Source organism: Colius striatus, chromosome 15, assembly GCF_028858725.1.
Source record: "Colius striatus isolate bColStr4 chromosome 15, bColStr4.1.hap1, whole genome shotgun sequence".
NCBI lineage: Eukaryota > Metazoa > Chordata > Aves > Coliiformes > Coliidae > Colius > Colius striatus.
The window spans coordinates 18,553,571-18,575,507 of record NC_084773.1 but is presented as its reverse complement, the minus strand read 5'-3'; the positions used below and the strand labels follow the sequence as shown (position 1 = coordinate 18,575,507).

Below are 21,937 nucleotides of genomic sequence, written 5' to 3'. Positions count from 1 at the left end.
ACTTCAGATACATCGAGGGGTATGACCAGGAATACCTGGAAGTACCTAACTACACAAAGATGCACAAGCTAAACATTTTGTTAAGAACTGCCTGTAACAAACACACAAGCTCACATTTTCACACACACAAAACCCAACCCCAAACCTGTTGACAGGTTTGTTGCCAGTTGACATTTTAGTTTTTGTACAGAGATTACTATTTATGATATAAATAAATACAGATTGTTTCTAAAGGAGTGTCTGGTGATACAGAAATAGCTCTCCTTTTTGTTTTCAGAAAATCCTTCTGAACAGCTCTGGGGTAGAAAGCTGCTAACACCCAGCTCCCGTTAAAGGGGAAAAGAGCTATGCTGCAGCTTGGCAGGGATCTCACCACAGAGCACAGAAGCTGGGAGCTGCCTCACCATGTACTTAACTTTATATCTGGCCTACACCAAAAGGAGCAAGCCTGCTCCACCGCTCCCACACACTCCTGTGATCCCACACACAGGGAGGGGAAGCAGATCACTAATCTAACCACAAAATTAATGCTACAGATAAGGAAGAATATGATGTGTGGTGTGACTAGTAGAGAGCAGAGACATTCCTTTAAGCAACTGTGCTCATGTACCAGATAAAAGAAAGTACCTTACCTAATTACCCTCTTGCTTCAAATGTTTGGATTTTAAACTTATTTTCCACTTCCTGTACTTTAATACCATTTTGAGGCAATTAATCTCAGTGCCATCATTTTGCACGCTGTTGCTGCTCTTTTCACCATCCACACAGTGCAGATTAACATAGGAAATTCCACACAGTGCCAACAGATTTATACAGTAAAATCCCCTGTGCATCGATGCAGACTAGTTCCTTAAATGCTTCTGGCAAGCAGACAAACCCTTCCATCCAACATTAAATTAAACCTGTAAGCAAGTGCTAGATTGTTTAATAGTGTTTCTGAATGAGCAATACATTTTCAACTCTAGGTGACAGAGCACAGTGAATTCATTGAACTTTTGTGCTTTGCTGTGAACAGTATGTTTCTAGTAGGAAAACATGCTGGCAAACACTCTGCTTAGGGGAGCATCTCCTGTTCACTTTCACCTGATAACACATGTAAAATTAAACGCTCTCACATTTTATCTTCAGTAGGGTTTGACCTCATGTAACCTTCCACTTTAATTAAAAATATATGATAGAACTCAAAAGAGGAGAAACTGGTATTTCCCACAAGCACAGAAGGTATTTCCCCATTTTCAGTAGCTGATTATTGTCAGCCTAAATTAAGTCTTTGCTCTCCTCCTAGCAAGCATGACAAACTTGTTCCTGAGCTACAGAAACTATAGTACAGTAGAACCACATCTACTTCAGTAGTGTAAGCATGCACCTCTCTGCTACTTGGAAATTACTACTATTATCACCAGGAAGAAGAAAGATTAAGACTTAGTTATGGAAACAGACAGTTGATGGAGACATTAAAGTAGTATCTGTAATCAACAAGAGATGACTTCTGATCTCTGCTGATAAATATTCAGTTGATGCCAACAGCTGTCCCATAAACAGAAAAAATCTGAACTGGGACACAGAATTCTTCAAAGTGCATTTCTTAATATAGTTATCTAAAAATTCAACTCAGGTTTCTTTCATTTTTAAAGACAAAAAACTGACTATAGAACAAAAAAGTACAATATTAGAACAGATTCTTCACTCAAGAATTAAATTCCTTGTAGCAGTGGGAAGCAATATGCATAAAATAACTGAAAGCCTTCACAATTTTTACAAACCACTGACAATGGCTTATCTATGAATATAAAAGTAGAAGCAGATGGTATTTTCACCAGATTTCACTCTTCCACTTATAAAGGTAACATAAATTTTCAAGAGTGAATTGATGTATTTATTGAACTATTCCACTTAATGTGCTTCTGCACTGTGTACCAATATATAAACTCTTACCTTACTCTGATTTCTTACTCTTCATGTACCTACTCAAATATCACCTCTTACAAATCTCAAGTTTTTCACAAGCTGAATGATCAGAGGCACTACCTTTCCTATAAAGTGTACACCAACTACAAAGGTCTCCAAGTCTTATAAACACAGACTTTTGGATCAGCGTCAAATATCAGCCAAGTCTTCCAATCTGAGCCCTATTAACTACACCTAATCTATTTACAATCTAGTTTCTCTTTTTTTCTGTTATGCAGGAAAATCACTAGCGTGGGGAACCACACTAAACATGACACCCTATATGTAGACTTGGTATCTTTTTGCTGTCTTATTCTTTACAAGATACTGTACTCCAACAGACTTTATTTCTCTAGTAATGGATATTTATTTTACCAATCGTCTGTGTGATTATTACATTTACCTTTGAAAAAAATTTAGTTAACACGTTTTGTACTAGAGTATATTAAAATCATTTGAGTTTTGTGTGCTTTTTAACCTGACAATCTTCTGAATATTTCCTGCCTTATTTAAAAATAACACACACATTGGTTCAGAACTTGCAGTAAGCACTTTATTTACAGGAACCGTTTTCTCAGCCCACATCTGCCTCATTTCTGTTGAATGCATCTGCAACACTTAATGCAAGATTTTGATCCAGTTATTACTACAATATACTACACCAGGAGTAATTCTTTTCAGAGAGAGGTATTATTTCAGTGACAATATGCTTGACATTTCATTCTTAATCTTTAAACTCAATAAGAGAACATTCACATGAACCTTAGAGAACTGTAAACAAAACATCAGTTAAGCAACTAGCACAAGAAGTTCAGAAGGAGAGGGAAGGTTTCTCACTTGTCTCACAACTTACAATCACATGAGCCCCAAGAACATTTATATTCATCTGTTCTACCAAAGATAAGTGCAGCTGCATTTGAACAGCACTAGCCAAACAGATCTTCAATAGCAGATAGGCACTATCTGTGTCAAAATACCTCCCAAAACCCATTTATAGTCCAGATCTGCCTTGAACATGATTGGACATTTTGTCAAAATTTAGTGCTGAAATAAATACAGTCATCTAACAATTCTGTACATTATTCTTACCTTTTACTCCTCTCCATCTCAGATAAAATTTGACTAAACTAGTGTTCACTAAGGCATGTCTCCAGAAGGATGGCATGCACTGTGTAATAGTGATTCTGCAGGAATCCCATGGCACAATTTGCAGTGCATCCCATTCAACAGCTGTGGCACAGAAAAACAATTCATCAGGCAGAGGTGCAATGGAATGCCATAGTACACTGTAGGGACATTAAATAGGTGATACTTTCTCAATAAACTTGTAGAGTGGAAGTCTGGGAGTCAAAAATTAAGAAAAACTACTCTGCAATGAGTGAAACATTTAAAAAACTTTCTGAATCTGTAGTAAGTTCAAATCACTGCCTCTGTAGGAGCTAGCTATAGAAAAATCACTCTGAGTAATGTCAAATTAATGTTTGGATAAATGCCTATACAAATGTATCACCTCTTCCATATGCAAACTAAATTCCACATATCTAATAATACAGGACACTGACGTTGTTCTAAGTATGACTGGTTTGCACAGAATAACCAAATGAACAAAAGAACTGCTCTAACTCATCTGCCAAGTGTAGCTATCACTGTTAAACAATGAGTGCAGAGAGATCCACAGGTTACCTTTGAAGAGCAGCAGACCACACTGAGATAATGCTATCAAATCTTTCCTATACCAAGCAATAAAACTGGGAAGCCAGGTTAAGGAAAATCCCAACTACTCTGGGATGTGAATTTATTTGCACCGTATTCCTACGCTTGCCAATTCATGCACTGTGCCACAAAAACAAAGACTTCTCAGGTCTGAAAGCAGTACCCCTAGGATCAGGTAAATCACACTTCTGTTGCTAACTCCTTCCAAAACCGGAAACAAAAGCCACCTAGTTGGCTTCTACACAAAGCAGTTCAGTTGGCAGACACTAAGCTTGGCTACCTGTACCCTGCCTTGGTGACTAATCCACACCCATTAGGTGTTCCTGCAATATCACACTCCCTTACCACTCCGGAGCAAACCCTCATGGGGTGTAGCCATCATGGAAATCTTGTAACTGTCCTCAAGTAAGATCATTTCTAAAGCTGAAGCCAGAGACATACCAGCTTTGCGGAAAAGCAGCATCGGTCCAGTTTATCCACAAACCTGATAATCCATCATCTCTCAAGACAAAGCCTGCTTTGTATCCTCCCTTCTGTATACACCATTGCCTTGTTCCTCCCCCTCAACTTGTGCCATGAAGCACAAACCTTTCCAAAATCTGTAGACAGGAAGAGGAAGGAAAGCTCAACAGTTACAAGGTTACAAAAGAAAAACATTCTTGCTACTGTAAAGTGCAATATGGAGCAGAACAATACCCAAATGTTGGGGAACTTACTTCAAATGAAATAGTAACAAGCAAGGGCAGCAAGGAACAGAGATGTGAGGCCTAATGGAAAAGAAGGAGGTAATACTGAGGCAGCCACTCCAGACATGAAGAAATGTTACTAAGAGGTAAATGCGGGAACTGACAGAAGCTCCAAGGATGAGAACAAATCAGATTAAGCAATGCAGGAGAACTGAGCTTGAAGAGCAGAAAGATGCCAACAGAATACTACCAAAGATGATCATCAGAAGCACATGCAACTATATTAACTGCTCTAGAATAAATGGTGGGGTGATTTTCTATGCAGAAGAACAGTGAACTGTCTACAAAAAGACTAGCAGTGTCCTTATAGTAGCAGGGAAGAAGGACACACAAATGAAAGTCTGCATGTGCCTAAAGTTACATTCCCAGTTAAAACAGTCCAATTACACTGAAAAGTGAGTATGGCTATGAGGAGTCTGCCTTTCATCTTTCTTTCCAGATGTATTCTATGGAGAGACCAAAGTTTATTAGGCCCAATTCATCATGCATGTTTTACAAGAGTGGTTAAAGTTTGACCTTTATATTGCAAAACCAGCTCCCAACAGATATGCAGCAGTAGCATTTGAAATAAAACACTACAATAGCATGCATTTCCTAAAGAGGCAAGTGATTTCATCTGTATCACAACTGATTCTGCTGCAGTGCTATAGCTGTGCATTTGATACATAGATCATTTTTTATAATATAAATAAAAGAGCAAGGAACCTATCTTTGATAAAATCAGCAGGCTTTCCTATCGAGATTCCTGTCCTTCAGAGGCAACAGTGCATTACAAGACAGAAAACATCGTGTCAGTGGAAAGAGGAGAATAATTCCAGCCACTTAGTGAAATGAAGCTACTGAGGAATAACACTAGGAAACAACACAAGGAAGTTTACCCACATCTCTTGCTTCACTGAGAACATGGAAATGGAAGAGGCCTATACTAACAAAGGCACACAGGCCTCTCAGAAAATATTACCCTGTCTGTTATGGCAGGAACTCCAGAATTGGTTTATTTCTTTGTTTTTAATCATAAGGAAATTACATTCCTTCAATAGTTCTAAAGACTTCCAGTTAATGATTTGCCTCCAGATTGGAACAAAAATTTCTAACTAGTCAAAAAACACCAGAATGCACACGTCAAGCAACAAAACCTGAGAGCGAATGAAAACAGGGAACATACTTCATAGGAAAAAGAAGAGAAACTTAAGCACATGAAATACACTGAAGAACATATGGTTACACAAAAATCTACACGTTGCTAACATACGAAAGGAAATGACAAGATTTCAGAATACACCTTTAAAGTAATAAAGCTGAGAATGGGAACTTATCCTCAGACACGTTCACTGCTGCCACTGACAAGCTATTTCACTGCTCTAACAAGATAATATAAAAGCCAAAGAGATACAAAAAAGTGTTCCAAAAATGAAGGAGAAAAAGTTTACTGCTACATAAAGTACATTAAACAGTACCAAAGGGTCCAAAATAGTTTTTGCCCTTAACTTTGACATAACTACAGTTATCTAACCTATATTTAGTTTTAAACTTTACCAACAGATCATCCCTGATCCACCTGACTGTTGATGAGAAAAGACCAGCAGACACTGTTAACTTTAGTAAGACCTACTGCAGTGTCTCCCATCACATCTTTGTAGCCAAGATGGAGAGGTACAGAGACCACAGGAGTGGTGGTGGTCAATGTGGTCCAAAGGCTAACTGAAAACAACTTGCTCAGAGGCAACACTGGGGCCAGCAGCGGTGTTGGCAGATGGGAAGCCGGGCACGCATCAGCACGCCCTTGCTGCAGGAAAGGCTGCCTGCACACGAGGTTACACTTACAGCATCAGAGAAGGCCATTACACCCCTCTACTCGGCACTTACAAGACCACAACAGCAATACTGTGTCTGGTTTGGAGTTGTGTCATTGAGGAGAGAACAGAGTAAGATGAGTAGAAGGCCACTGAGGTGATTACCAGAGCTGCAGCACACAACCTGGGCAAGAAGCTAAAGTAGCGTGTATAGTATACTACTATAGTAACCCATTAAACCTGTGATTTATAAGTTGCCTGATCCAAGGCAGGAGTGAAGGAAATGCAGAGAACATGAACATAGAAATTCTGATTGCTTTTGTCTTCTAAGTTTTATTTTGAACTGCTGAACCAAAGGAAAGCTCTAAGTTTTCCCATCCAGCCCAGCTAATTGGACTTTCTTGGTGTCATGGTTTTGTGTGGAGTCATTTCTGTTAATGGGAAAGGGGCTGTAAAGATGGCTCCTGTAAGAAGTTGCTTAAAACTCTCCCCAGCTCTGAGCCAGACCCACTTCTGGGGCTGAGCCAATTAGGCACCTCCATGATCACTTTTTAAGAAGAAGAAGGTTCTTCCTGTTCCTTTTTCCTTCTTTTCTGGCTGGTGGTGGTGCAAGGAGTTGGAAGAGAGAGAGAAGCAACCATGCGGACTCCAATGTCAGTGAGGGAGGAGAGGAGGAGGTGTGCTGGAGCAGAGACCCCTCTGCATCCTGAGGAGAGGAGTAGGGAAGCAAAGAATTGTTTGCAGTACTTAAAAGACGCTGTGCCAGAGGCAGTGACTATGCCCAGAGGAGGCTGTGTCCCATGTGAGGGATTCTGTATTCACATAAGTTGTAGCTGTTGGGAGGAACCCACACCAGAGAAGTTCATTAAGGACTGGGATCCGTGCGAGGGACCCTGTATCGGAGCAGGGGAAGAATGCGAGAGAGAAGTGGCAGAGCCCACCTGTGAGAGACTGACCACATACCCCATCCCCTGCCCCTCGGTGCCATTGAGGGGGGAGGAGGTAGAGATATGGGGAACAGTGAACTGGGCCCAGGAAGAAAGGAGGGATGGGGAAGGGAGATCTTAAAGTGCTGGTTGTATTTTTCTCATCATCCCGCCCTGTGTTTGCTTTTTGTTCTGTTCTGTTTCTTGTAGGTAGTAGAATAAACTTTCCTTACTTTCCTTTTTAAGTGGAATAGTGGAGTCTGTTTTGCTCGGAACTGAAATTGGCAGCGAGCCCTCCCTGCCCTTGTCTCAATCCACAACATCCTTGGTTATCTTTTTTCCCTCCCATTTCGCTGGGGCCTCTGCCATCCTAACGAGGGTGGGGGTGAATGGGGGGCAGTGAGCAAGAGATTCTCATGGTGCTTTGCCGCTGGCTGGGCAAAACCACGACACTTGCTGAAGCACCAAAATAAATGGTTTAAAAACTTATTTTCTATTGAGGAGGCAGAGTGATTTAAATCCCACAGAATTTTCTAAGAGAAAACACATTCTAAATACAAGACAAGATCACAATTGGTAAGGGATCTTCACATCTGCTCTTTTAAGAATTCTTCATAAGAACAAAGAGGTATTTCACTTCTGCATTTCATGTCTATCACTGCAGTGCTGTGACTTGTACCCTCTTGAAGCCACTCCTGCTTCAGGGAAAAGCAGCAGATTTCTTATGCAAAAAAAAAAAAAAAGCACATAAATGTATCCTGTTTTTAAAGGTCTTTCAGATACAAAATTTGTTAAGTCTTAACATTTTACTGTATCTCTTCACTTTACTCTGTTTTCCACATCATGCTGGTCTGTTACAAGCCAGAGAAAAGGAGGCTAGAATGATCCTGGGTAAGGCCACATCTGGGCTCCTGTGGCCAGTTCTGGGCTCTTCAAGAGAGATAAAGGACTGCTGGAGAGGCCAGCACAGGGCTACCAAAATGATCAGGGGACTGGAACATCTCTGTGAGGAGGAAAGGCTGCAGTCCCTGCTCAGTCTGGAGAAGAGAAGGCTGAGAGGGGAACTTATCAATGCTGACAAATACCAAAAGGGTGGGTGTGGAGAGGATGGAGCCAGTCTCTTCTCTGTAGTGGCCAGGACAAGGGGTAACAGGCGTGAGCTGGAACACAGGAAGTTCCTCTTCAACAGGAGATAACATTTATTTCCGGTGAGGGAGCCCTGGCCCAGGCCGCCCAGGGAGGCGTGGAGGCTACTTCTCAGGAGGTTTCCAAACTTGCCTGGACATGTTCCTGTGCCCCCTGATCTGGGTGAACCTGCTTCTGCAGGGGGCTGGACTAGATGATCTCCATAGGTCCCTCCCAATTCCCACCACTCTGTGATTCTATGATCTTCCCTCAGTATTCTCACTAAGGAAATTCCATGTTAGTATCTTGGTAAAAAACAAAGTTGATCAGGGAATAGGTCACTCTTCTGAAAAGAAACAAGTCTCAAGAAGACTCAAAAAGAGATTGAAAAAGGTTGAACTATAAACTTCATATTTCACCTAAGGCCAAGTCTTACCATAGCAACCAGTAAGTAACAAATATATACCCAAGTAGCAAAGCAATCAAACTTTTGCTTCTGTTCACCTATAATCACGGAAGTTTAAACTAGCACTTGTAAAGGCAGGCAAACATATTAAATGAATGGTTAACTTTGCACAGGAAGATATCCTAAACTCCAAATAGATCAGGTTAACACACGTGATTACATGACCAAGCTTTTAGTGCAAGGTAACGATAAAGCAACTAAGCTTACACTGATAGCATAGCCAAATTTAGCAACATTTTTACTCCAGACTTTCCTTGTAACTGAAAAACTTTTAATTACAATAAAGACACACTGCGAAGAGCCTTATCATGGGTGCAGTGCTGGCTTATAGAACTCTCACCCTTTATTCCTCCCCTACATCACCTGTTCAGTGCTGAGCCGAGCTGTCCCAGCTCACAGGGAAAAAACAAAGTGGATCAACAAACAGAACCTTGTTAAAAACAGAAGTTACAACTGTGAGCAGTTTCCTGCTCCAGGTTACCATGTAGCTACACACACAACTGAATAAGCCCAAATGAAAGTGACACAAGGGCTGCACTTGACAGGAGAAATCCTAGTAAAATTAGAGCCTAACCTAAACCTGCATCTACCTGTTTGCAACTTGCTCAGATGAATAAGCACATTGAAACAATCGAGGGCAGGAAGGCACTCAATGGCCTTACATGAGCCATTGAGTAAGCTTTGTATGCCACCACCATGCTCTGATGAGAACCTTGAGAGTCATTCTTACTTCACTTTGCACCCTTTGAAGCGAAGTTTGAAACAAAAGATCTGCTGCCCCGATGAGGCAGGGGGTGAGAGGTGAGAATGCTCTACATTTAACCCAGGATGTGGACTGCAGTGTATCACCTAAAAATCAGTATTCATCACAGAGCAAGTTATAAAGCCGAGAGAATCCCCACGAATATTATATAACTCCTAGAGACAACGATTACTCTAATTAAAAGTATTTCCCATTTTACTTGTCCTTATTTGCCTCAGTCCTCACATGGGTGCTTTTTGCATGTTACTTGAAGAACAGGTTGTGACTGAGTAAGATCCATTGTTTTTTTCAATAAACAAGCATGCAAACCCTTTGTATAATTAACCCTGACTTAACCATCACTTTTTCTTTAACATGAGCTCTGAACCTCATAAAAAATCCTAGTAAATGTCACTACAAACTATTATTTCAGATTTCGTCTTACCATTCCAAAGCAACTTATTTATCACTGACTTCAAAATAAAGTTCCTTTTGCATAACTGAACATGAGGAACACTCAGTTCATTTTGCATCATCCCGTATTTGGTAAATTTGTGTATTCAGGAACGCTTTTACAGTGGTCAAGCTGTACTAGCTTAAAAATACTTTAAGACCTTATAATGCCTACTACCAACCTTTACATGAATAGTTACCGTAAGATCTGAATTTTCATTCATGTCTTCCTGATACTTTCACACATTACACATCACACATCAGTGAAAACACAAATGTATTTGATTAAGTGTGGAGAAATTTCTATCTAAATACAGAATTGGGTAGATAATGGGGAAAAAATTAAACATTATGGAACAATATTTCCGTGTCTGCCTCCAGATTATATTAGATACGTCTGATGTTCACATCCAATGCAAAAAATGTTCTCTTCAAAAAGTAACCAGAAAGGTTCAAGGATGCTGAAAAGACCTAGGGACATGAAAAAAGGCCAAATAAAACCCTATAAACACAGAAAATCAAGGCTGCACAAATTTCCAGGTGAAAAATTCCAGTTCAGGTTTAATAGTTTGCAATAATTCTTTAAAAAAACTAGAGTTTCCACCTGGAAATGAAGCCAGGAGTTTATTCATTTCTCAAGTTTCACACAGCCAAGGATTTTCCCAATAACTTCTCTCTAAGCAATCAATTAAAAAAAAATATTTTGGAATATATATGTGGAAACAAAACCAAAAATAACCAAACCAAAACAACAGCCTGAATAAATATTTCAGAACAGGAAAAAAAATATTTTAAACATTTCATACAGACAAAAGGCACCTGAGTAAGGACATACTAAAATAAATATCACACCAAAATATTAAGCATTTCAGCTGCATATTTCTGCTGAGCCAAAGCCTTCTATTCAAAGAGCAAAGTACATTTCAGAACTTGTTTTCTTTGAAGACCACCAATTCAAGCAGCACTACTAAACTACCAAAGCAAAAATCCCACTCCCCTAAAAAAAACACAAACCCTACAAACCTCTGACGAGTTAGAGGGATTCTAGGAACCCAAACAAAGCCCCTGCAATCACTGGTTGCTAACAAAACACTGGTTAAAGCACAGAGCTCCTGCTGAAGCCTGTAGTCTGGCACTAGGCCTCAAAAACAAGGAGACAGCCTGGGAGCCAGAAAGTGAGCAACTCTATAGCAACGCACCCAGGGAAGCCTTTCCCCTTCCTGCCAAATAGTGAGCTAAAAGGAAGTCACCGAGCGCAGCACCCGCGGTCAAGCGGGAGCGTGTGCCACGGCTGCTCCAGCTACATCACGCTGCGGGCAGAAACCAGGCACGGTGAGCTCTGAAAGTCCAGGAAAAGTGCAGCTCTTGTGTGAGCTGAAGAAGGAGAGGCTGTGGAAAATTCGGAGTAGTTCCCATACAGCTCCTCCGCAGAAAGCACCGATGTGGTCCTCCCCTCCCCATCAAAAGCACAATCATCACACAGCTCGGTATATAAAGCCTAGAAAGAATCAACCTAAGCCATTCACATTTTTATGTAAATACTACTACCAGATACTGGATACAACAGATATTACAACAGTGAACTGCAGACATCACAAATCAGGCAAACTTTTGGATTCCAAAACCTGAATGTCACGCAAAAAAATGTGAAGGAGCAACAGGTTTATTGTATCAATCACAATCAATAAGATGTGACAGATACTCCTGAGCAAAGCCTGTATGAAGTCTCCCTGTTAGACAAAACTACCAGCAAACAGAACTAATACATACAAAATTAAATGGGAACTAAGGCAAGCTTATTTAGCTCACAGAAGGTATCTACAGGCAAAAAGAGAGTCCAGGTAGCATCTCATTGACTTTAACAGCATAAATGTCAGAAGCTACAACTTAAGATCACCAAAAGAGTCACACTTACATTGTCTCTCCAGTCTTAGCGATATGACAAAGAAACTGATCCAGTATTGGACACACTTCTTTCTTTCCTCTCTTCTCAAAATCTGTTGGTATGAGAATGATACAAAAGGAATGGTAAAAGAAAACAGAACAAAAATTCATAATAATTAGCAGTTAATTTGCTTTAACGATCAGTACAGCCCCCACAAAAATATTTTCATGCTTCCACAATGCTGAAGTTGTTCCTCAGAGTTCCACCAGCTGCCCAGCCCTGTGCAACTCTTGATATTTTCATGTGGAGAAACTACATGCATCTGAGTAGCAAAAGTTGATTTGCAACTTCTTTTGAGCAGCTACAACAGAGACAGAGGCTGATTTCCCCAGGCTGCACCCAGCGAGGCAAGCTAGCACAGAAGGGGACTGGGGAAGAGAGGAAAAGAGAGGGTAAGGGCGAGGGCCGAGGAAGGGCAGGCAGGCAGGCGCGCGGCGGAGCAGAGGGCACTCAGCCGCGGGGAGCCCCGGGCCTGGCGGAGGGGGAGCCGGCGGGGTCACTAACCTCCCTCTGCCGCTCCCCCTCACGCAGCACAGAGCAAGCCCGGGGGAATCGTAGGGCAGCGAGGACGAGGGGCTCACCCCTCTCCTTCCCCAGCGGGAGCCCCCGGGCCTCTCCCCACTCTATGGGACCCCCTTTCCTCCCACGCGAGCGGCCCCTTCCCCACAGCGCGGGGACCCCGACCCTCGTCCCTGGCGGAGGGGACCTGCCGCCCTCGGCGAAGGGCGCTCCCTTCCCCCAAGAGGGTCTCAGCTGCTAGGGAGACCCCCGTCTCCCTCTCAGCCTGGGGACACCGCTCCCCCCACCCCCCCCCCTCTCCGCGTCGAGCCCCGGCACCACCTTTCAGAGCCTCCTGCAGCCTCTCGACGTCCATGATCCGCCTGGGCGCCTCTCCCCGCTCCGCGCTGCTCCCCTCCTCCAGCCCCCCCCCCACCCCACACAGGAAACGGGCTCCAGCCGCCGCGCACACACAGAGACCCCGGGCTCAGCAACCCTCCAACATGGCGCCCGGGCCGTCCCCGTGCGCGGCCCCGACAGCCCGCCCTCCCCCTCCCTCCGTCCCTCCCTCCCGCCGGGGGGCGGTGGCGCGCGGGGAGGCGGTGCCGCGGGCCGGGCCGGGGCGGGGCGCGGCGGGGCGGGCCTCAGAGGGAGGCGGCGGCGGCTCCGGGGGAGGGGCTGACCGACCGACGGACCGACCGATCTCACAGCCCTCCTCCTCGGGCTGTCGGCTGACGCCCTCCTACCCGCGTAGAGACTCAGGGAAGACAACACGGAGCTCCTGCGGAACTGGCGCGGCCTCCCCCGCCCTGTGAGCATTCTGACCTGCCCAGGCTGAAGGCGACTACTCTTCCCTCACCCTCAAATCCAGTGTCTGTACATAGGTAGGCCTGATTCCATTTATTCTCAAGAAGAAGCTATCTTTCCTCTTCATTCTACCTACCTGCTCTTTTTGCGCCTTGAAGCCCAGCAGCCGCTCTCCTCCCTCCAGACACCACTGGAGTTCCTGGGGATGGCCCGTTCTCTTAGCTTGTGGCATCGCTACAGCTCTGAGGAAGAGGAGGTGAAATCCAGGTAGGTTCACGTCACTCCTTTGTGGACGAAGTCTCCAGATGAGGCAGGAGTGGAACCTGGCACAGCAAGTACGCTGACGTGGAGGCTGGGCACTCTGGCCCAGCAGCCAGCTGGCCCTGTGCAGGCTCATCCACCCCAGATGCTTCTGGGGGACCGAGGAACACACGGTGGCTGTTCCTGGTTGGAAAGGGAAATGCTAATTTAACACACACACACAGAGAATGAAGTTGTAAATAAGGTTGTCAAGAATCATTGTCAACTGTTATTGTGGGCATATGTGAGCTGGGACATCTGTGGTCCACACTTACGTAAAAGCCCAATATGGACCTAGAGCATGTCCCAGGCTCCTCCAGAGACCTGCACATGCAGCAACTTGCAGGCAGAGGTGTCCCTCCTCCCTTGTGAGCACGTCCCCAGCATGGCCACACTTCTTAGAAATGCTGTTTAATATCACAGCACAGTGACATAGGTTGTGGACCACCACAAATGGCCAAGAGATGAACCCTGATGCCCATAGGAAGCATTGCTATATTGCAAGCTGCTTTCTCCAACCCCTTGTGCTGATTTTATCATGCAGCAAATAACCCACAAGGTGTGTAAGTAATGGTCTCTGCTGGTGGCTGCCCCATAAAGAAACCACAGCTGTTATTTTTTTTAAAGTATGGCTTATAAAATCAAGAGTGTTTCAAGTCTTTGACTGTTACAGCATCACACGATCCTAATAGCAATATTTTAAGGTTTCATATTTACAGATGCACTGCACAAAATCCTGGTTTCACACCTTTGTTAAAACCTTTGTAAAACCAGCAGACCTTACAAAGAAAGTTCTGGGTTCTTGCTGAAGGCTGCGGTCAGGCAGAGGGGAGCTAATGAACCTCTGTGAGCCTCTGCCTCTTCAAAAGAAGGGAAAAGAGGCATGGGTTAACAAACCAACCTGACAGGACAGGCCTCGTTCAAGACACCTGACAGGGCCAAACATGGATTTTAATGACAGGAATTCTGCAACCCAAGAGTGGGAGGAGGGAGCTGAGTCACCTCTCCAGACTGAGTTAGAGAGCTGTGCTGTGTTTGTGGCTACAAGCATGCGGAGAGCAGAGCTGCTGCACTTCTGTGCCATGGCAGTCGAGGAGCTCAGGAAAAGCATCTTACAAACTTCAAAACCAGTTTAGAGCAGGTGCTCAGATTTAGTATTTGGGGACTCTCACTGACTGAATAGGAATAGCTGGAAGCTTTCTTAAGTGCAGTTTTGAAGTGCTACTATTTCTAAGTGTTTTACAAGGGAATTGTCTGGGGTTTGTGCTGCAGATTGATGCTCAGCTTCTTAAAAAGAAAATGGTATTCCCCACTGGGCACCAATTACATGAGAAATCTCAACAATACTTAGGACTTGGCAGTCCTTTACTTTCTTGCACATGTCTCTTGTGTTACATGTTCCCTTGCAGCCCGTCAGCATCATTAACTCTATTAACCAAAGAAATGAGCAAGGAGACAAAGAAGATACAAGTTGCCAAAACCTCTAGGGGGGAAAAATACCCCTCAAACCAACAAATCAAACCCAACAAACCCCTGCACGTGAGATGGTATTAAAACCACGGTGAAGCAATGTGAAGGTCTTAAAGCAAGCAGTGAATACCACACTGGAAACAGAAGCACCTAGGCAGATGCACCAAGAACAGAAGAGGACAATACAGTTCAGATTAGAAGTCAGGCTATCCCCTTTTCCTTGAGATCTACTTTTTTCTTTTAAAATATGTATCCAATTCCAATTAAAGTAACCAAAAATACTATCTTACCTTTGTAACCTTCAACAAAAAAGAAGAGCAGAGAGCAAACCTCTCCCAGAGGAGAGCTTCTCTTAAATAACTCCCATACCCCAGCTGGCTGCATTTCCCCCCAGGTCTCCCATCAGCTCACAGCACAGCTTGCTCTCTGTCATAATTCTCAGCTAGTCACATGCTCTCAATTTTCAGTTCTTCCCGAGGAACTACATTTTCCATTGTGATTCCTCTTACAGAATCCCAGCAGCCACCAGCAGCCTACAGAGGCGTAAACGTGCACAGTAAAGTGTAGTAGTTACACAGCTTACTTAAAAGACCCTGGGGGAGCAAATTCAATCATCCTAAACAACATCTTTTTCCATTTACAGGTATCAACAAAAACAACAAAATAAGCCCCTAATTGTCAATATGAGAAGTTGTGTTGCTAGCCTGTTCTTTTAAAACACGAAAAAAACCCAGCAAGCCAGTTGTTCCCAGGACACTCACGATCCCTGTTGGAAGCTGGAACCACAGAGATTTGAGCTAAAAAAGCAAGTCACAGAAAAAAAAACAGCGCTTTTTCTAAATTCTCCTACCTTCTGTACAGAAAATGAAACCTAGTTTATCAGTTTGTAACAGAGTAAAACAAACCAAATCGTTTTATGAAGTACTTCAGAGCCACTTCTTTGCACTCAGACAGGACCAGGTGAGGTTTGACTGTGTTGCTGTGTGACCTGAGGCCACCACTTGCAGGGCTTGTCTCCAAAAGTGAGATGCAAGCTACAGGGTTTTTCTGCAGGGTTTACCTGATAAATGCCTCTGGTTTTGTTTCAGTACTTTTATTTCTTACTTGGAAAACTCTGCTTTCCTGAAGTGTAGCATTTATCACGTATCTGTAGTACATGAAATAAATACTCACATCAGGACCTGGGGGGTGACGCTCAGGGAACACCTTTGTTTCATGTTGTGGGAGAATCCACAGGGAGTGAACCAACTATTTATTGACTTTTCATTGTTGAGCAGCTTTTCTAATTCTTTCCTTTTGGTCAGATTGGATGGCAAATCTCTTCTGAATGTAAAAAAATGCCAGCAGTTGATAGTTTATACAAATATATGAGTGGTGCATAAGGAACTGCATCACAGTGTTATTTCCGCTGCTCAGCTCAGTAAGCTTAACTGATCATCACCCTTTGTCTCTTCTTTGGAAGAGAGACAAAATGTTAGGCACTGGTTACAAACACCTTTGCATTGAAAGAGGTCTTAATTAAAATGCCAAAACACAGAGTCATTTAAAAAAACAACATGACTGTATGTTTTGAAGGTAGAGTGGACTGCAGAAAGCAATACTTACGTTCTGGAGAACCTAATTAATGGGGATGTTTCAGTGTTAGAGATTGGTCTGCCTTCCCAGCCCTGCCTGCCTTCCCTCCCACCCACCCACAAGAAATTGCCCCATTTCTCTCTCTTTCTTGAAGTCCTCTTGTCAATACTGGTTACTGCTAAAGAATGTGTACATGTAGTATACCAGACCAACTCTAACAACTCCCCATTTGCATTGAAAAAGTGTTTCAGAGACAGGAATCTTTAATTTTTAAAGATGTCATTCCTCAACTTACAGAAAATAAATAACAAAGCCACGTTCCCTGTCATTGCTCAGCCTGCCCTCCAACACAGGAGGAGCGGTACGAGAAAATGCTTTCCATTTCTCAGCCTTCCCTCTTTCTTCCTCTACTTTTAGAGGGAAAAAGACCAGTTTGTCAAATAATTTACTGGAAAAAGCTTTTGCATTTCCACAGGAAAGACACTTTATAGTTGAATTACTTTGTTTTCCCAAAAAGTAGGACAAAACTGTTTAAAGATATTCAAATAACGTCTACCTCTTTCTGAGGAAACTAGAGCCATATCTTCTGGAGCAGGAGCAAAATAACAAGCACAGTCAATTCTATGGAAAGAAAGCAAATGAAGAGCATGAATGACTTGTGTATTTGTGTGGTAACAAAGATTCTTTCAGATGCATTTTAGGATGAAGCTCAGCAAAGGGCAGGTTTGGATATTCTGAAACCCCATCACCTCAACTAACTGGAGCTTATTTCAATTCACAGGAAATCATCTTTTCTTTCCATTTTCAAAGGAGCAACATTTAAATATAATCCTAGACTACAAAAAATGCTTCTAGGCAGTTTCATTGTTGATTTGTTGTGTGATCTCAACCAAATGAGTTGGGCAATTATGCCTATGTTTCTTCATTAACCAAACAGAAATGATAATTACTCTTCCTTGTAAGGCATTTGGCACACCTTGTAATACAGACAAACACAGAGAGTATGACTTCATCTTATGCCAGCTCCCAATGCTGCTTGGAGAGTATTTGCTGAGAATAAATGGTGAACAAAAAAAAATCCCCTTGTTAGGAAAGGAGATGTGGTGACTGTGAGATGTGAGATTCAACTGAAGAACGATGAGAAATTGTTTTACAACTGAGATATTGTTTCTCTTCTTGCACTGAGCTTACACAAAGTTTTCTTCATGTTTACATTTTAGCTTTCTTTTAAGCTTCTGCAAAACATATTTTCTGTGAGTTTTCCAAGGGAGCAGGAGCAGGGCCTGCCTAGCACAGGACCCCAGTTCTGACCGATGCATAGAACAGATCTCCTTCTTACTTGCTCCTACACTTGAGCAGCTCAGATCAAGCACTGGTTTGATATGACCTAAGTTCATACTTAGCAGCATTGAGGGAAGATACAGAAGTAACATCCAAGTTACATAGCATAGAGCCTTAGAACCATTTAGGTTGGAAAGGACCTTTAAGATTAGTGGGTCTGACCTTTAAACATAATTATGTACTTCCTTGTTCTCATCTTTATGAAATAAAAGCAGAAATTAGAACAAACTAGAAACCAAGAGCCAGCAATGAAATCACATCACACCCCTTGCAGACAAAAATGAAAAAAGAGCATAAAATACATTGCTGATTCTGATGAATCTTTAATAGATCAATGTGTGCTACACAAAAAGGACATTCCTGCATTTCCTGCTCCTTCCTATATGCTGACCCATGGAAAGCTGTGATTTTTGTCAAATCAGTTCTCAGCACCAGCAGCAGTTCTCCTGGCCAGGGTGGCTGGGGCCAGGGAAAGACTAGCAGCATGTGGGAAGAGCAGAGGATGGAGGCTACTCATCTTGGCAGCACCGGGGGCTCATCTGGGCTAGTTTACCTCAGTGCCCTGGAATGACTTTAACCCTACAACAAACAACAAAGCCTGATTCTTGAGGTTTAGTAATGTAAGACTTTCTCAAGTTCTACAGAATTAAAGACTGTCCAACCCTGGGGCACAGATCAACAGACCCAAAGCCGATTAAAGTGATGTATGGTGTAGGACCAGCAGACACTTTTGCTTTCAGCAGTGAAGCTTAGATGAAGTCTCTAGAGAACCCTGACCCGGGTTGATGTAATTTCATTCATCGATGTGTGACAGCAATTTGCAAGCTGTTTCGGCTCAGTTAGAACCAAAATGGCTTAGTGTGCTTTGAAAGAGACTGTAGCCATTCAGCAAAGTATCAGTGAGATGCAGCAGAATCCAAATAGTTAGAACAATCCTATGTGTCAAGGGCCATTTAGATCCTCAGAAAATACTGTACCTTGATACACATCAAAGATTTACAGGAGGAGGTCAGGGCGGTTGTGGGTTTGGCTTTTAGATTACAGCTGCAGAAAATCAAGTATAGTACAGTAACATGACATTAAAAAAAACCCTGTCTCTGAACCACTCAGAATGGAAAAGATATTTTGTTTTTCTTTGAAGCAGCTCATAGCCACTTCAAGACAAATTATGTCCCTCCTTGAGAAAATGACTAAAAATCTTTAATAGGCTTTTAATAGATGGGGAAGTCTGTGGAGTATCAAAAGATCCAAATAGCTCAGTGCCTTAAAGCCAGAAACAGCTGAAAACAGAAAAATAGTGGGAGTTGGGTTTGATTTTGAAAGAGTACTCACAGTAAGTAAAAAAATGAAGTTAGATGTGCTGAACATCCTATGCTTCACCTAGGTTAGCCACGAAGCCCTATACTTACACATATCAAATACCCACATCTTTTCTCATATGAACCCCAGAGCACTTCTGCAGGAACAGGTCGACTGATGCCACTTTTCTGTTTTCATTTTGATATCATTATTTCAGTATGACCAAAATATTTTAGTTCTAAGACACAGTCACACATTCTTGGACTACACTGTAGTTTTCACAAAATAACATAAGCAATTATGGTTACATTTATAGCAATGTAAAAGTCAAAACAAAATCTTTTACCTCAAAAGAAAACATTAACAAAGTGCTGTTAATCTTAAATGCTGAATCTCATTTTTGTGTTTAGTCTCAATTTCCATTTTCCTTTCAAAGGAAGTGTTGACAGTTTGCTTTTTATTCTGATCCAGAATGAAAGCAAAATTTCCAAACACTGCTATTTCTTTTGAAGCACAAATAGCAATTCCTTATCTCATGCCAACAATTCTTGAGGAGGCTGGAGGCTGTATGGATCCCAGCGTAGAGAGCACTTGCCTGCACAGCTCTTAGGGAATGTGTTTTCAGCCTTGGCTGGGGATAACACACGGACATGTGTTACCCCACCTCTGGATGGCTGCTGTCATCCTGTTTGACCCTTATCTGATGAACAAGAACAAAATATATTCCAAAAGCTGGCTTCTTTGTGGTTACAGGTACCAGATTCTTAGCAGAGGAATCTCTTCTTGAAGTAGTTGGAAGGAAATGATTTGAAATTAAATGATCAATGTTTTTGGCTAGAGTTGATAAAGTGTAAAGATTTATCCTAGTATTGAAGTGTCACATTTTTTGGTTAGTTGTACTTCATTCCCAGCTCTAAATGTCCCATAACACCCAGAGGTCTCTGTGCTAGGATGGTACTTCGGAGGAAGGATGTAAAATGACAGCTGAGCTCCATTTAGCTGCAGTGCTCCACGAGGTCCCCCACAGTCCATCCGTGCTGTGGTTGTTCATGTGCATACTACAGTGAGGGCAGGGGAGAAGGAGACTGTTCTGGGTCCAGGTCCCTGAGCTGTAGGTGCCCAAGCTTCAAGGCCTTGCTTCAGTGAACTGAGAGTTTATTTGTTCCAAACAGGAGAGCTGCAGCTGACAAGATTAGACTGATGTAACAAATGCAGCATCACGGCAATGGGGACACAGGAAATCACAATCCAGGTCCCTTCCCCTGATTCACCAGCCACAGATAAATGCCCATCCTATCTGCTGTTAGCTTGTCTTACCTCTGCCAGTCCCATTGGCAGAACTCTGTCTTCTCCCCACAGCAGCACTGACTAAAGGCATGTTTGCAAGTTCTTGGATCAGAACATCACTGACCAGTTTGGTTACAAAGCCCATAACTAAATGCAACTGAAATCCGCAGCTGCCAGGGCAGAGGTGAGGCGGCGCTGTACGGAGCACACTCGTTGGACAGCTGGCATTACACCTCTTCCTATGAGTAGCAACGGGAGTTTTATTCCTGACTTCAAGGAGTCAGCGCGGCTGAGCCCAGCATGCTGTACAGATGAGCAAGTGCAGCAAGAGAGAAAACAATTTAATCACCAGGCAGACAACTAGTTTGGCTGAATAGACAGCTCACACACATCTGTACACAGAAGTGTTGCAGCACAACCAAGGACATGGCAGCCATGATCATACAAGAGTGTCAAACACTATGAAATTAAATACAAGAAAGGAAGGGATGTCCTCTACAGAGCAGAAGGTATCAGAGAAAACAGTACAAAGGAAAAGGTAAAACAGCAGGACACAAGTTAAATGTGTGCATTTTTCTCTTTCAGGAACATACATAATAGGATAGTCTCTCACAGTAGAGTTGTAAAAGAGGAACACATTTCTCTGTTCAATGCAGACATACCCTATATGCATACATGTTAACATCACTAATACTAATCTTCATCCCAACCAGACCCAGTACACACACACACACAATCTTGTATTTTAAAGAAAACTATCAAAATACAGAGCTTGCTGAAAACGTCATTTATTTGTACTGTAAGCCAAAGGATCTTAACACACAAGTTCACTGCTAGGCCTCCTTGGGAGCTATAAGCAGTTGGTGTGCTTCTCAAATCAAAATACACAAGCAATGAAATGACAGAGAAAAGGTACAGAATTCTTTATGCCTATGCTCTTGTGCTGCACACACAGAGCAGTTTCCAGTTTCCACCTGTAAGCGAAATGATAGCAGAGCAATTTAAGCTTGCCTTATAGTAGCAGGCAAATAGCCTGGGAAAACTCTCACAAGATGTAAATGATGCAACCAACTGCTCCCCACTCTGGCAGTTCTTTGCTGTACAATGGATGCTGGTAGCCTGACACCAGCTGAAATGGCTTTGGACTAAAAGGAGGTGCTCTGCAGCAGCTAACAGGAAGCCCCTATTTATCAATCTTCTGCAAGTTCAACTATAATAAAGCAAATCGAAGCCCTGAACATCTGGTGCCGATGCAGCCTGGTCTCAGTTCTGCATTTACTGTCCTGGGCCACACCGAAGCCCAGGGACCAGCACAGCCCTGCAGCCCCCTCCTCAGCAGGAACACTGACCCTCTGCCTTTGTCACCAACCCATGTCCTGGGCTGGAGCTTCCACACATGTAAAGAACACTGTTTTCATTTAACCTTGTGTAATGATGACACACTCACAGTGTTACATTAGCAAAGGTGTTTTGGTTACATTATGCCATTGGAAAGAACTAAAAT

At 42.8% G+C, this 21,937-nt stretch overlaps 1 protein-coding gene and 1 long non-coding RNA gene across 2 annotated transcripts in view; one reads left to right on the top strand and one right to left on the bottom strand.

Moving 5' to 3' along the window:
• PPP4R2 (protein phosphatase 4 regulatory subunit 2) overlaps positions 1-12,804 on the bottom strand; it is a 28,188-nt gene extending 15,384 nt beyond the window's left edge. Inside the window, exons 1-2 of the mRNA XM_062008347.1 lie at positions 12,697-12,804; positions 11,827-11,908 (exon numbers count right to left, since the gene is read on the bottom strand). Coding sequence (XP_061864331.1) covers positions 11,827-11,908; positions 12,697-12,730 — 116 coding nt within the window. The 5' untranslated portion in view covers positions 12,731-12,804. The remainder of the gene's footprint in view (positions 1-11,826; positions 11,909-12,696) is intronic.
• Positions 12,805-13,036: 232 nt separating this feature from the next.
• On the top strand, positions 13,037-15,848 carry LOC133626848 (uncharacterized). The gene is made up of 3 exons (XR_009819796.1): positions 13,037-13,238; positions 13,320-13,428; positions 15,575-15,848. It is a non-coding gene; the product is annotated as an uncharacterized LOC133626848 (long non-coding RNA).
• Positions 15,849-21,937: the final 6,089 nt, after the last annotated feature.